Consider the following 15,710-nt stretch of genomic DNA (forward strand, 5'->3'; position numbering starts at 1 on the left):
GGTTTCCAAGACCATGGGAGGAACCTGGGAGGGAACCCTGACTTCAGGTTCCAAGCCCAGCCACCCCTACAAGAGTGTTCTTAGCATTAAAGCCCTCTAAGCCCTGGAGCAGGGAGAGGGGAACAGAGATCCTGTACCAAGTCGAGTCAATTCTGGGGGGTCCCCGGTGGGGAGCAGATCATCCCAGGCTGGACAGGAAGCTGGGCAAACCTGCCCGCCACCCCAGGGTAGAGCTCTCCAGAGTGGCCTCTCTGGCTGCCTCAAACCTTTGTTCCTCAGGTTGTGCATTAAAATCATGGTTTAATCTGTGCTTGTTTTGTGTCAGGCACTTAGCAGACGCTCCAGTGCGCTATCTCCATCATCGCAGGAACACTAAGAGAGGACTCTCATTCTCCCTCTTTTATAGACGAGTAAGCTGAGGACCAGAGAGGAAAGGAGCTTGCTTAAGGAGGCACACTTAGAAGGTGGCAGAGCCAGGACTCAAGCTCTGTCTGAACTCAAATGTCGTGCACTGAACCGTTATGGTGGGAGAGAAGGATGAGAGGTGCTGGGCCTGTGAGCTAACACGGGTAAGAACCCAAGAAAGAGATCCTAAGGAGGGGATGGCGCCTAACGCTACCCCACCCTGATCTCGGGTGGCACTGTGGGCATGCTGGCTACATGGAGCTGGCGCAGTCTTCTTGTGTAGAAGGAGGGTGGGGGCAGAGAGTTGGGAAGTGGGGAGGTGTTAGAAGCTGGGTGAGGAAGAAGGTGGGACAAAGGAATGTGAGAGGAAGGAGAGGAGAATGGCCGTATCACAGAAAGGAAACCAACACGAAGGCTTCTGGGCCAGCTCTTGGGGACCCAGGTTGCTGTCACTCGATGGGCCCAGCGCTCAGGCTGCCGGGGAGCCCAGTCAGGCTGGGCCCAATGGGCATGCGGTTAGTGGGAGCCCCAGCGGGTTAGCCCTTCCCCTAGCAAGCCAGTGAGAGCAAGCGGAGAGAGCAGACATATTTACCATTAGAAACGGCCTGAGGGGGGACGTGCTGCTCTAGCCGCCTTTCCCCTGTTTGACATTGTAAAAAAGCTGTTTAGATGCTGGGCAGAGCTACTGTGGCCCTCTGCGCCCCAACCCCCTCCCACCCTCCTCCTCCGCCCTGCAGGCCCAAACCACTGGCCCCGAATGATGAGCTCTGAGACTCCTACACTTCATTCCCCAGCCTCGCCCTGCCTGGTACCCTCAAAGAAGCCAGGCTCCCACCAAGCAACTGGTGGGAAACGGAGTCTCAGGGAGGGGCAGTCATGGTCCCGGTACTACACAGCATGCCAGAAGCAGAGCTGGGATGCAACCTCAAGTCTTACAAGCTGCCGAATCCCAAATCCCAGAGGGCGCCCACCCTTACTGCTAAACTACTGCCCTCTCAGTCTCCCCACTAAATCTGAACGTCCTGATGGCCTCAAATGATGGCATTTCCTCCTACCAGGGCTGGGGAGAAAAATAAGATACAGGTCAAGGTAAAATAAGTTCTTCTGGAGAAGAGGGAGAGGAACTTGAAAAAGACATAGAACCTTAGAACAGCCTTATTTGCTCTCTTCTGCCTCACTTGGCCATGGCCCAGAGGGTGGATGGGTTTTGCATTATAGCAGAGCTCAAGCTTAATGGGAGTATGTTCAAAGCAGCCATGCCCGGGACTATCTAAACAGAGAGAACATCAGAGAGGGACCGGCCTCCCATCCACGGCCCCGTCGTGACACATGCAGCTTTTTTGGGGGGCTGCATGCAGTTTCTTCTGGGAGTCTCTAAGGGTGTGTAAGCGCGTCCAGAGCATCGCAGGAGGTTTGAAAGCAGAAGAATTAGACTTAGGAGGGAAAAAATGAATGGAGCTGGAACAAACCAGCCTCAAGAAGGCAACATGAGGACCCGAAAATGTTCCAAGATTTAAGAGAGTTAGTTTAGAGGGAAACATGTAGCAAGAGAGAGTTTAAGGAACTTTGGAACTGTGTGTGCAAGTCTCTGGAGCAGGTACCTGAGGGAGGCCTTGAAGAGCCCCACCTGCTCAGTCCTTGTGTCTGGGGGAAAGGAGTGCTCTCTGCAGAGACAGAGGGGTTTCTAGAGTGAGTTGGAAGACAGTCTGGTTCTGAAACAGAATGTCTTGTCTCTGATAAACACACCAAATGACTGTGTTCACACCTTCCCATCCCTAGCATGTTGCAGCCCATGAGATGAATGGCCATTCATAAACACCCATGCCCACAGGACAAGCTTGCCTCTGCCCGGCCCAAGACACAGCCTTTCCCCTGCCCAGACTCTCTACTTTAATTTCCACTTTGCCAAGGGGACACCTTGTCCCATCATCTTTCTCAGCATTCTGTAAGCACACAGTAATTGGCCTTCACACACACACACACACAAACCCCTGAAGATTTAGGGAATTAGGAATCAAAGAACTGAACTCATCTGTGGACCTAAAGATATGTGAGGTAAGGCCTAGGAATTCAGGAAAAGGGGTCCAGGTATTAAGAAGACCAAGTCAGGGTGAGAGGGTGGGATTCTAGAGTTGGGGAAGAAATGGGAGGACCCCAGGCCGAGCTCCACTGGAATATGGAGGAGAGAGGAGAACATGGGGGCCTAGCGGGGAGGACTGGAAAGGAGATTTGTAGGAGGAGAGCAAGGAGAGACAGAAGAAAGAGGAAGATACTGGAGCCAGGCAACCCCACTCATCTTGTCCCAGGAAAGGGCACTCTGTCCCACCCTTGAGTGTGGATGGTGGGCTGTGACAGCTCGCATCTCACCACACTACACAACTAGGGCCTCTGGTCAGGCTTAATTCACCGACTGCCCCACCTTTTCTCCCCCTTCTCAAGCACAGCCTGGGGTCAGCAAGCACCTCAGCTGATAGTTCCCAACCTGTCAACACTTCATCCTGCATTAAGAGGACGGTGAGGCTCCCCGGGGGCGGGGGTGGGGGGGCAGTGCAGAACCAAGGGGTGGGGAGAGGAGGAAGGTTGGGTGAGCCCTTCACTCTCACTAGACCTGCCACTGTCTGGGGGCTTCAGCCCACTCCCCAGTGCACCTGTGCTCAGCAGCTGAGCCCCACCTCGGTGCTCCCCCCTCCCCTGGTTCCCCAGGGCCCTCACCCCTACCCCCATTGCAAGTGGACTGAGTTCTCCACTGGCCTCACCCACCGATGCACGTCTTCCCGTCGGTGTGGAGCACAAACTTGACGTGGCAGCCGCACCGGGGCCCCTGCTCCGTGTCGTCGCACGTGTGCTGGCAGCCACCGTTGCCATAGTTGCAGGTCACTGTGCAGAGAGGGCATGCCTGTCAGCTCGCCTCCCCCGGGCACTCCGGCTCTCCGTAACGCAGAAACTGGCCTTCGAAGCTAGCTGCCTCTCCCGCACGCCAGTCTCTTCCTACTGCTGCTGCCGAGGCCCCATGCCCCTCCTCCCCCACGGCCATCCCAGTCATCTCACATTTACAGTCCCGTTGGTTCTTGGTGAGCTCGAAGCCAGGGCGGCATTCACAGGCAATACCCCCTTTGGGTGTCTCCCGGCAGATGTGAGCACAGCCATGGTTCTTGTTCATGCAGTTCATTCCTTCTAAAAGGGAAGAGGAGGGCGGGGTGAATGTGCTGTGCTCTTGGGCACCTAGAGGAGGAGAGACTAGAAGGGAAGCCTTGAGCCTCAGGAACTGGAACAGTTTCTTGGAGGCTGCAGCACAGAGACTGACTCTCCCCCTCACAGGTCCCCTGTCCTGGCCACAGAGCCGGTGCTAATGAGCAGAGCTCATAGCTATTCTGAATGATACATCCAGGCCCCCTAAAGTCTACATGATCACCCTCTCCTTCAAGCAACTAAAAAATAGTGTCTAATAGTTGCCCAGCACTGTACTTATACTGGGTAGATATAGGAGGGACCCAGAAATATATAAGACATGATCTCTTTTCTCAAAGAGTTTACAGTCAAACTGGGAAGAAGATAAATAACATTTATCATGTGAGTGAGGAGTAATTGGCAAGGGTCATTATTATACATTTTATTCAACAAATATTTATTAAGCTCCTACTACAAGCAGGGCAGTATATTAGGTTTTGGGGATACAAAGATGAATTAGGCTTAGTCTTTGCCCTTGGGGGTGGGCAGGGGTGTGAGGGTGAGGGTGGAGTCACAGAAACAGACAACATGTGCCCCCATATTCCCACCTGACGCTCCAGTCCAGCCCAAGACTTGAGGCACGGGCAAGGACAGGTGACCTTGGTTTAGGGTTTGGCCATCTGTCGGGCTTGGCAAAAAAGTTCATTTGGGTCTTTCTGTACCATCTTATGGAAAAGCCCAAGTGAACTTTCTAGTCAGTGCTCTACAGTGAGGCACAAACCCACCTTAGATCTGGACACAGAGGATGTCCCAGGGTAGCCTCTATCCCACCATGACCCCCAGCCCCGGATGAATTCTCCCAGACTTCACTCTAACCCAGAGTATCTGTCCACGGAACCCTCAGGATATGACTGGGTTCAGGGACAAAAGGAGCAGTGGAGGGTAGACCTGGGGGGACTGAGGGAGGGCTCCTGAGCAGACAGAGAGAAGCACGGGCATTCGGGGCCAGGGCCCCCCCGGCCAGAGGCTGACCTTCCGGCCGCTGGATGCAGGTGTGCTGGTTGTCGCTGAGGAAGAAGCCCTCCCGGCAGTGGCACTCGTAGCTGCCCATCATGTTGACACAGCTTTGCTGACAGCCGCCGTTGCCCTCGGCACACTCGTCCACATCTGCGCAGGACAGGCGGGTGGTGAGGCGGGTGCAGCCAGGCCTTCCATGAAACCCAGCACCCAGCTGGAAGCCAGGCGGTTCTCACATCCCACTGCCACCCTCAGGGGGCGGCGAGTGAGGAGGGGACATGCGAGAATGGCTCACTCAGGGGAAGACGTGCCTCTCTTTCCCTCACCTGTTGAAACTGGGTCTGAAGGCAGAGGAGATCAGGAAAGGAGGCAGAGCGAGAGGAGCAGAGATGAAGACAAGGATGGAGGTTGGTCAGGGGCAAGACCTGTGAGCAGCGGTTGTGACGAGCAGCCAGGGACTCAGGGCTCTGTGTGCGGGGAGAGCTCTGGCAATGGTGCTGAGGTTGGAGGGGGCGGGTGGGGAAAGGTAGTGAGCTTCAACTCACTGTGGGGCAGGGGCCATTTCTGTGGAGGGACCATGGCCCTGTCCTTCCTCCCCTTCTCCCATGCCTGGGCTTGCTGCCACATTCCCTAGCCTTTCTCCTATTTTGGTTTAACAAAACAAAGTCTGGTAGCTTGGCGGAGAGGGATGGGGAAAGAGCTGCCAGGCCACACCCTAATTACCAACCCCAAATCACCATCCCCAGGCTCATCCCGGGCTCCCACTTCAGTGCCCTGACTCCATCTCATGCGCCTTACTACCCTCCCAAGTTCACAGTCCTTCTCCGTTTTCCTTGGTGCAGGAGGCATCGGAGAGGGACCCAAATGGGCCATTCTAGCTCCAAAGGGATCCGACTCCTTAGGGCCTTCTCTTCCCCTCCTCTCTGCTGAGCCCTGAGACCCCGTCCTTCACTCTTTGGCCAAGGGCAGAGGGGCCCAGGCCTAGCAGGCTCCTGGCTGAGGAGTGCACCTGGAGGAAAAGCCAGGGAGGTGTCCTCGGTTTTGCCTTGTTCCCGTCCCATCTCCTATGCCCCTGACTTCTCCCTATCCCTGTCCTCCTACTCTTACCCTGTCCTACATTCCATCCTTCTGTTTGCTCCCTTCTAGTCCAACCTGGTCATTTTGTGACTCTAGCCAAGTTCTTTCCTACAATTTGTGGTGGAGAAACTGAGGCCCAGGGGATGGATGACTTATACAGGGTTCCCCTAAAAGCTAAAGGCTAATAAGACTCGGAACCCTAACCCTAAGGTAGGGAAGCATCATCATGGATGACATTCCTCCTGTTTTCTGAGCACTTCCCAATGTCCTAAGGATGGTACAGGGCTCTTTACGCACATTGTGTCATCACACTGCAGCCCTTTGGGTGGTTATTACCTTCCCTGTTGCCCAAGTCTGCACGGCCAGTAAGCAGCAGAGCCAGGATCTGCTTGGAGCCAAACCACCTTCCCACCATGCTCCACCCGCTGTGACTCAGCCACTATTGTCATCTGCTGGCCCTTCCCCTGAGAACACTTTCTAGCAGCATCTCTTTAATGTTTTTCATTCAGAAGGATTTTTTCATCCTCAGCATCTTGTCTCAAAGGGGAGGCTGACCTTGTTTTCTGTTTTGTGGGAATGCAGCTTTTTGTTTACTTTTCCTCTCCGTGCCTGAGAATGGGAAATGCTGAAAACATCTCCTTCTCCACAAGACATCCCCTGCCCCCATACCTTCACCCCTCGCTCACCCAGACAGTTGTGTCCATCATGTGCCAGGTGGAATCCATCATAGCAGGTGCATCGGTAATTGCCAGGGATGTTGACACAGTCATGCACACAACCTGCATTATCCTCCCGTTCGCACTCATCCACATCTGTGGGCAAATAGTTGAGGCAGCTGGACCCACCTGCATCCCCCTGACCGTCCATCCCTGGGCTCAGCTTTATGGTGGTTTTTAAAAAAATACAAAACCTCTGTGTATGTGTGTGTGCTTGTGTGTATTTCTGTTTCCATAGTTACTCTCATTGCCTACAAACCATTTTGCATTTAGCTATTTTCATCTAAACTTCAGTCATAAACATTTTTATACTTCATCAGATCTTTCCAATTATCACTGTACATGGTTGCAAAATATTCCATTATGTTGTTACATCATAATTTATTAATCCCTTTTTTCTATTGTTAGATTCCTTTCATTTATTTTTCTCTCATAATGCATCAAAAACATCTTCTCTCATATATTGTTTCTTTGAATTTCCTTTAAATAAGTTCCTAAATATGAAATTCCTGAGTTGGAGGGTATAAATGACTTCAAGATTCCTTCTAGGTATGACAAAATCACTTTTCAATTTATAATGTCACCGGGAATTAATGAGTATACCTTGTCTATTGAAGTCTTAACCAACACAGAAGGTCATAAATTTAAAATAACATCTCAAGACTGCTTTAATTTGCATTGCTTTAATTATGAGGAGATGTGTTTGTTTATAGTATGAATTTGCCCTAGGGTAAATTGTCTGTTCTCATTCTTTTGGGGCATGGTGTAAGGGTCTAAAGACAGAAGTTCCAATAGCAGGGAACCTGAGGCCTTAGTCCCGTGATCCTGATCCCCTCACCCAGTCAGGTTGTATGGCTGTGAACTGTTCCCACCTGGGCCTGAGCATGTATATATGGTGTCTTTGTGCAAATTAGAAAACGATACCCTCTCTGGGAAGGAGCTGCTTTCCTCTAGCCCCATCCCCACGCCAGCAGGGAGTGCAGGGCTTCTTGCACAGCATGGCCAGCTGAGAGCGGGGGCACGGTCTCCCCCTCTGGCAGCTCTCCCTTCTCCAGGTGCCCTCCCAGCCTCACCTTTGCAGTGTTTACCGTCCCCCGTGTAGCCAGACTTGCAGATGCACTTGTACGACCGTGGGGTGTTCTGGCAGATGGCGTCGATGTGGCAGTTGTCGGTCCCTTCCACACACTCGTCCACATCTGGCAGGGGCAGAAGGGACGTGTGAGACCCTCTCTTGGTGCCTCCCAAGGGGTGTCTTGAAGGTGGTTCCTCGGGGCAAAATCCCCTCTCCTCTACAACAGACAGCAATCCCTCCAGAAGCAGGTGGCCTCCCACACCTCTCTGATTTCAGAGTGGGCTGACCCTGTAATTTCAGGAATTCAGAAAGCACCCCCACTCCCCTCAAAAATACTTAATCCACAATGACAGCTGAAATTCCATCATTTGAAACACTCCTCTTTGATTTAAAAACAAACAAAAAACCCTTGGACTGGGTAGGTAGCACACTTAACTTGATTAGAAACTTTCAACCTAGGGTGAATTAGTTTACCTTTCTGAGGAGCAGGCTTAGAGGGATGGGAAGAGAACGGCATGAGGACAGTGGCCTCTGGGCAAGTGGCAGTGTCCAGTGACTGCTGGTAATTAAAGGAGGAAGAAAGGGAGACAGGGCATCTGAGGAATCTTCCTCTGCCTCACAGTTCTGTTTGAGACCAGGCCTGCTCCCACTTGCCCACCATGGCGCCAAGAATCTTTAAAGGAAAGAAGCTCCATCCCGGAAGATTTGCCGAGGCCCCTGTGCTGTCAACAGCGGAGGGACTAGGAGCTGGCAGGGGCTGGCACCAGCAACCCAAAGCCTGATAAGTGCAGTCTTTGCAGCTCTCCGGCTGACTCATCCAAGCCCCTCCATCCCACCACCCTGAGTGCTGTCATCCAATCCCAGGTGCACCTCGCTCTGACACAAGCTGCCACTCACAGAGCTGCGCTGAAGAAGGGCCACCCAAGACCTGGCAGAAAAAGACGACGTTCAGAAAGGACACAGGAAAGAATAATTTGTCACCTTTGGGCAAAAGACTGCAGCTTCTGGGGCAATGTTATGATGCCCATAAAGCTGAACTGAAATAGGGGGAAATGTTTGTTTCAGCTGAAATGCTTTATAACTAAAGGCTGTGGCGGTTCAGAGATGACTCAGCCCAGCCAAGAGGAGAAACACACGAGTAACATGAAGCAGGATATGTTTGAGTGCCGCGAGAGCGTTAGAATAAGGAAAGGGGGTCCTCAGCCGTGGCTCATGTCAGAGTCAACCACCTAGGAGATGCCCAGGTGCCACCCCCAGAAATGCCGGTCAGCTGGTCTGGGCTGAAACGTGGTCATCAGTAGGCTTCTAAAGCTACCCAGGTGAGTCTAATATGCAGCCAGGCTTGAGAATCTCCACTACAGAGAAGATCAGAAGAGGAAGAGACCACTTCCAGCTGTGAACTGGGAAAACCCAGGAAAGTGTAGCAACCTGCAAGAAAAAGAAATTGTTTTTTCTTTTACTTTCAGAAAATGATCATAACTTCCGAGTGTGATCTGTGGGCCACAGAATTGCTTAGCTTTTGTTAAAATGCAGATTCTCAGGCTCGATTGCTGACCTACTGAATCTAAATCCTTAAGGTACTTGATATATTTTTTACTGAATGAATGAATGGACCAGTAATTGCTCCAATGTATAGACACCCATGAGTCCTAGCTTGAAACAGTTATCTGTTCTTTTATTTCAAGTACTTCAGGGGCAGGACTGAGGCTTCCTAGGGCTAAGAAGAGAAGTGAAATTTTGAAGAGTGCTCTCAAACACCTGCCTCAAGTCTTCTGGGCTTCTGTTCAGCTCTGCACTCTATCCTCCAACTCTCTTTGACCCCTCTGTACAGCCCACCATGCCCAGTGATTTAATTGTTGTAATTCACATTTATTTATTCACCTCCCTCAGGCTGTGCAGTGATGGTGTCTGCCTGCTGGTCCACCCTAGGAAGTTACCCCAAAGTGAATGGATAGAGAGGAGGGCGGCACAGGATTCTAGTTCATGGGAGAGGGCAAGAGGGACCTCTGTAGACAGTAAGAGGCTACATGGAGAATCAGTCTGTCCAACTGATGAAGACAAAGTGGTACTAAGAAACACCCTATCATAGAGCCTAAACTCCCGAATTAGTTCAGTCTAAAATACAAATTCAGCTCTGCCACTTAATAGGGTTTTCCAATTCTCTTTATTTCTTCATCTTTAATGTTCATAATCTTTAATGTAGCCTTCTCATAATCTTTAATGTAGCCTTCTCATGAGAGGCTGTGAACAGTTGATGAGATAATTTGTGTAAAGATAATTTGTATAAAGTACCTAATAAAGTATTTAGTAAATATGTTCCTAATGCATGGAAGCTTGAGATGATAAGTATAAAATCATTGGTTCAGACAATAGGTGCTCTAAGACTATGCTGTCTTAGATAGTAGTCACTAGGTACATGGGGATATTTTAAATTTAAATTAATGTAAAGTTTGGCCCCAGGCCAAATGTTCAATAGCTATATGTGGCTAAAGGCTACCCTAGTGGACGACAGCACAGGTATGGAACGTTTCCAACAGCACAGGAGGTTCTATTGGAACCTTATTCAGCTCTAGGAGTTCTGAATGAGAAATACCCTGGGCCTAGTGAGTTTGAGTGAAATCCGGAAGTTGCTGATGGACAGGGAGGCCTGGTGTGCTGCAATTCATGGAGTCTCAAAGAGTCGGACACGACTGAGCGACTGAACTGAACTGAACTGAAGTAGGCTAAAAAAACTCTTTGGAGTGGGACTCAAGTTTGAGTTTTGGAAGCTGGGTATGTGTTAGAAGGGGAAAGGAAATTTCAAGTGTAGTTAGATGCATGAAGAAAGACAAGGCACTCTGAGATCCAAGTCCTTATTCTCTTTCCCCACATTTATTTGCACGCGCCCCCATGGTGGGGAAAATATCTTTTAACAACTAATTCCAGTCTTGAAATGGAATCCAAAGTTTGAGATGTTCTCGTCAGGTCCTGTCTCTACTGTGGTAACTTGTGAGTCTCAGAGGCAGGTGCAGAGCACAGGGCAATCCCAGTGACTAATAACCATCCTGTTATCCTGCTTTGAGCCCTCTTCCCGTCGTGTGCTTCTTCACCACTTCCCCAGCAGCCAGCAGGGCACCTTGGAAACTCATTGGGAAGCTCCTCCTCTGGGGCCATCTTAGAGGTACCCACCTGTCTCTGAATCATCTGGGGCTTTACAACAGGTCCGTATCAGCTCCTTGTTCTCTCCTCGGCTGCTGATCCAGTGCTCGCAAGTACTAGAGTGGCTCCCGATGCTGACTGCAGCAAACCTGGGCCTCCTGGAAGAGCCTTTAGACCCTTTGGGCAGTTGAGCTTTTCCTGCCGTCTCGACTACCCCCACCCATTCTCGGCCCACGATACTTGCCCTCTCCAACACCAAACCCTTCAATTCCTTTCCACACATTTGCACTTCTCATTTTTTTGCATTTGAGATGCAGTCCTTTCTTTTTTCTTGTAGACGCACTGTTCCCAACTTTCCAAACCTAGCTCAAAAATTGTCTTCCCAAAAGCTCTTCCTAGTAAGCCCTATTCCCAGTGAGTCCCAGGTCTGAGGAGACCTGGTTTGCCTCAGCTCACTCATCTTGTGTGGCATGTTCAGCTCTCCTCACTTGACTGGTTACTGACTGAGGAAGGGACCCTTCAACTGTTTGGATGGAATCTTTTGCAGCAGAACAATCCTAAAACAGACTTCTGAAGTAGGGCCCCAAATCATATCCAGTGTCTTCCATTTGCCAGCCCATTCTTTCAAGGCTCCCTCCCCCGACATCTTGCCCACTCACAACCTGTCCTGCAGGGATCCCTTCAGCACCTGTGGGCACAGTCTCATCTTAGTTCATTCTCTCAGGGTGCAGGTGTTTATGAGCTGGCCTGACAAACCAGGGGATGCTGTCGGGTGTGGATTGGTTTAGACCAGTGGCTGCACCCTGGGGTTCCCCTTTTAAAAGTGTGGTCACTCTCTTGGACCAGCTGCATCGGGATCTCCAGAATGAGGCTGGACCGCTGTCTGTCTTCCTTTCCCATCTCAGATAATGTGATAGACTATTTGCCCAAGCCAGCAAGAGACCAGAGGCAACAGCATGACAGAGTATTTGAGAAAAGGGGTTCTGGAGTGAGGCTGTGTCTGTTCAGATGCCAGCTGCATGCATGTCTGTGTGGTCCTTGGCCAGCCTCTGAACTTAGCTGCTCCTTCCTCTGTAGATGGGAATAATGATATAGCATCTGGTTATGGGGCCACCAGGAACATCAAATGAGTTAATACCTGGCACGTACTTAGTACTGCAGTGCAGGCATACAGTAAGTGCTCAGTAAAGGCTTGTTATTTTTATTCCTTCTCTCCAACCTTCCCCACAGTATCCTTTCTGAACCCCTGTCCTCTCCCCCAGTCCCCTTATCAAAGCCCCATTGGAGGCCTGGTGTGGGGAGATGCAGCCCCAGGAGAACATGTGATGCAACAGGGAATCTGGAGAGACATATCCTCGGGGGCATCTGCGTCACTGCCTGCTCTGCCTGTGCTGGTTTGGGAGCAGGGCAAAGCGGGTGAGAGGCCAGTTGGGAAGCACAAAGCTGCCCTCCACAGTCCTTTGTGAAGGCAATTATTTTGTGTCCTTACCCCAACTTCAGGCACCGGGCTGGCTCATAAGCTGAATTAGGGGAGAGTGGTGGCTGCAGAGACACCATAGACGAGCCAAGACCTCCCTGTCTCACTCTTCCTGGCATGAATGCACAGGTCTGTAATGGCAGCAGCTTTTCCTAGCACCATCTGATGTCTCTTCTGGATTTGCTTCAGCACCTAGCAGAGCAGTCCATGTTGCTGCTGCTGCTAAGTCGCTTCAGTCGTGTCCAACTCTGTGCGACCCCATAGACGGCAGCCCACCAGGCTCCCCCATCCCCAGGATTCTCCAGGCAAGAACACTGGAGTGGGCTGCCATTCCCTTCTCCAATGCATGAAAGTGAAAAGTGAAAGTGAAGTTGCTCAGTCATGTCAGACTCTTCGAGACCCCATGGACTGCAGCCTCCCAGTCTCCTCCATCCATGGGACCCCATGGACTGCAGCCTCCCAGTCTCCTCCATCCATGGGATTTTCCAGGCAAGAGTACTAGAGCACTCCATAAATTCTGATAAATGTAGGAAAGAGGGATGGGATGAGGCAGAGAATACGAGGGTTAGAGCAGACTAGAAAAGGTGAAGTAATATGACACGGGGAGCCCTAAGATTCCCTTCTGAGGATGGAGAAGTGTACCCTAAAAGACAAGCAGGAGGACACCCAAGGAAACACTTTGTCTGCTTAAAAATTTTGCCCAGGTCCAGCTTTGGAATAACCACCACTGAAATGAGCAGGAATGCAGGCTGCAGGTAAGCAGATGCCTGTAGGAAGAGTCCACTCCACCTTTAGGTTACTACCATGGTCACCTTACTGAACTCAGAGGGGCTGGGGGTAGTTGTGGACAAATTTACTGGGCCCAGTGAGAAGGTCCAGAGCAGCTTGCTTGACGCCCTCACGTGCTCACATGGCTGTGGCATTCTTCCTGCCCAGCCAGGATAGCCCCAGATGTGTGTGGGGTCTGCCTCGTCCCTCTATTTTCCTCTCCGGAGATGCCTTCGAACCTCACCCGTCACTTTGGACCCAGTGCAGGTGCCCCTGCTGGGAAGCTGCCTTTGACTGTGGTAGCCTTCTCTAATTTATCCTTTCTCTTAACTCTGGAGATTTTACTGTCAGGTCCTTGCATCCTCTGACCAATTGCTGTCTTGTACAGATACGTCCTATATGCAGCTGCTGCTGCTGCTAAGTCACTTCAGTTGTGTCCGACTCTGTGCGACCCCATAGACGGCAGCCCACCAGGCTCCCCCATCTTTGGGATTCTCTAGGCAAGACAGAGTGGGTTGCCATTGCCTTCTCCGTCTTATATGCTACCACTGCAAGGAGATCCAACCAGTCCATTCTGAAGGAGATCAGCCCTGGGATTTCTTTGGAAGGAATGATGCTAAAGTTGAAACTCCAGTACTTTGGCCACCTCATGCGAAGAGCTGACTCATTGGAAAAGACTCTGATGCTGGGAGGGATTGGGGGCAGGAGGAGAAGGGGACGACAGAGGATGAGATGGCTGGATGGCATCACTGACTTGATGGATGTGAGTCTGGGTGAACTCCAGGAGTTGGTGATGGACAGGGAGGCCTGGTGTGCTGCGATTCATGGGGTCGCAAAGAGTCAGACACGACTGAGTGACTGAACTGAACTGATACCATTATTTAACTTTTGGTTTCTGTGTATTATCTTCCAAAGGAAGCTGTGAGCTCCCTGAGACCATGGCTTCTGAATCTCTGAAACCTGTACTGCAGCTAGAACAGAGCTGAGCATATTTATGCAACAATTCAACAAACAGCATTCGCAACATGCCAGGCACTGGTGCTAGGTGCTGGGGATTCAGCAGTGAACAAGACAAACTAATATATTGAAAGCACTTAGTAAATATTTGCTAAACAGATGTGTAGATGGATGGATAGATGAATGGGTTGTGGGTGAGTGGATGAGGTCTATATTTTGGCATCTTTTCTATGTTTCTATAGAGAAAAAATTCATTTCTTTTCTCCTCTGTAACCCTACCACTGTTCTGGGTAGAAGACAATCCCAAGGAATTTAGTCCTAAGTTAAGGGTAGGCAGACAGGAAACTCAGAGAAGGGAAGATACCCACTTAAAGGCATCTATTTGGTTGTGCTGAGGTAAGAAGAGATCGGGACCGACAAATTTAAGATAGGATTTCTAGGGAATCCTACAGAATTCACAGGACCTCAGGGTTTTCAGATATTACCTGGGGCTTCTCAAACATCTCTTCAGTGCATCCTTGTTAGATAGATGTTCCCTAGCCTCCGTGCTAACACCCGATGACAGGGTACCAGGGGCCATGGTTCCACTGCTACTCCTTGTCAGTTCTCTTACCCTCTCCTCCATGTTGCCTCCCATGTCCAAGTAACATTCGAAGTAGAGCGAGCCCAGCTGTCGCCTGTGATACCTTGACCTGCGACATGTGCACATCTGCTCCACCTCTAGGTCAGCTAGAGGAACTGGGCGAGCCTGGCTCCCCAGCTCTGGCTTATCAGGCCGTCTTCCCAATTTGGAACTGGGATGTGACCCCAGCCAGAGCCTGGGCCCATCCTCAGCCTGGACAAAGCCCAGGCAGGGGTGAGGAGGCCTGGAAAGAGCCCAGAAACCACACAGATGACCCCACGGGCAGAGAGGACAGAGCACTTTCTTGTTTTTAAAAAGTGCACTTCCCTCTTATCCAAGCTTAGCCTGCTCAACTGAAGAGCCAGGAAAAGCAGTTGGTGCTTGGCAACTGGAGAGGTGCAGGGCTGAGCCTCATAGTGTCCTACCTGATCCCCAATCCAGATCCTTGCTTATTTGAATATGCCCCCAAATGGACAATAATTTTCTCCCTTTCAGTGTGGACTAAACCCACCACCCTGAGTCAGAGGTCTTTAGAGAATGGGTAGAGTAGAGGGAGTGGGAGTGGAGAGGAAAGGACAGAACACTGGAGAGGGAGTCAGGCAGCGTGCAGAGTCCCTGCTTCATGATGACCAGTCTTATCTCTTCACATTGATGTGGAAAATAACAAGATAAACGATGATGTCAGATGATGTTTAATTCCAGTAAAGGCCTTTCACTTAGGTCATTTCATGTGATCCTTAAACAGTCCTGTCTGCCACTGACTAGATGAGAAACAAGCCCAGAGATGATATCTTGGGGAAGAGAAAACAGCCAGTGTCTGAAAACCCAGGTTTTCTGACCCCCAGTCTGGTGTTCTCTCACTGCACACTGCCTTTTATAAACACATGAGGGAGAGACGCATGCCTTAGCTGTCACTGTGGCCTCCCCCACCGCGCACTCCAGCTCAGCACTTGGTTCAGCATGAAGCAAGCATCCACTCCAGAATCATGGAATGGCCTGGAACTTTCTAGGATGCTCCTGGGGGGAGTCGGCAGTAGGTGTGCAGGTCCTTCCGGGCTTTGGGCATGGGGGCAGCCGGGAGGAGGGCAGGGCTGAGTGTGGGCAGGGAGGGCACTGGCTGCACCGTGGTGGGTGCAGACGGCGTTGCCGTGAGGAGGGGTGGGCGACGTGGCTGTGGGCAGGTGTCTCCTGCCCTCGGAGTCACTAGACTGGGCCAAGCAGCTGGTTAGAAACAAAAACAAACACCAGGGATACAGGTTCCTGCTGTTAACAGCTTCAGACCGCCAGAGGAAA

The 15,710-nt window shown here is 51.0% G+C and overlaps 1 protein-coding gene and 1 long non-coding RNA gene across 7 annotated transcripts in view; one reads left to right on the forward strand and one right to left on the reverse strand.

The window, feature by feature from the left end:
* LOC138985047 (uncharacterized) overlaps positions 1–15,710 on the forward strand; it is a 90,015-nt gene that overhangs the window by 25,883 nt on the left and 48,422 nt on the right. The window contains exon 3 of one of the 2 annotated variants that reach the window (XR_011462282.1): positions 407–2,988. The exons of the other annotated variant lie outside the window; for it this stretch is intronic. This is a non-coding gene — a long non-coding RNA (uncharacterized lncRNA). Of the gene's footprint in view, positions 1–406; positions 2,989–15,710 lie in introns of those variants that run through there. 2 annotated transcript variants of the gene reach the window in all.
* The window catches only part of SCUBE3 (signal peptide, CUB domain and EGF like domain containing 3), a 33,230-nt gene that overhangs the window by 11,554 nt on the left and 5,966 nt on the right, over positions 1–15,710 (reverse strand). For 2 of the 5 annotated variants that reach the window (XM_070361229.1, XM_070361227.1), the window contains exons 2-7: positions 7,457–7,579; positions 6,354–6,479; positions 4,606–4,740; positions 3,454–3,579; positions 3,166–3,282; positions 998–1,045 (exon numbers count right to left, since the gene is read on the reverse strand). In XM_070361229.1, coding sequence (XP_070217330.1) covers positions 998–1,045; positions 3,166–3,282; positions 3,454–3,579; positions 4,606–4,740; positions 6,354–6,479; positions 7,457–7,579 — 675 coding nt within the window. The remainder of the gene's footprint in view (positions 1–997; positions 1,046–3,165; positions 3,283–3,453; positions 3,580–4,605; positions 4,741–6,353; positions 6,480–7,456; positions 7,580–15,710) is intronic. The other 3 variants (XM_070361228.1, XM_014480777.2, XM_005903654.3) reach the window with 3 other exon arrangements.

This window comes from Bos mutus, chromosome 23 (genome assembly GCF_027580195.1).
Source record: "Bos mutus isolate GX-2022 chromosome 23, NWIPB_WYAK_1.1, whole genome shotgun sequence".
NCBI lineage: Eukaryota > Metazoa > Chordata > Mammalia > Artiodactyla > Bovidae > Bos > Bos mutus.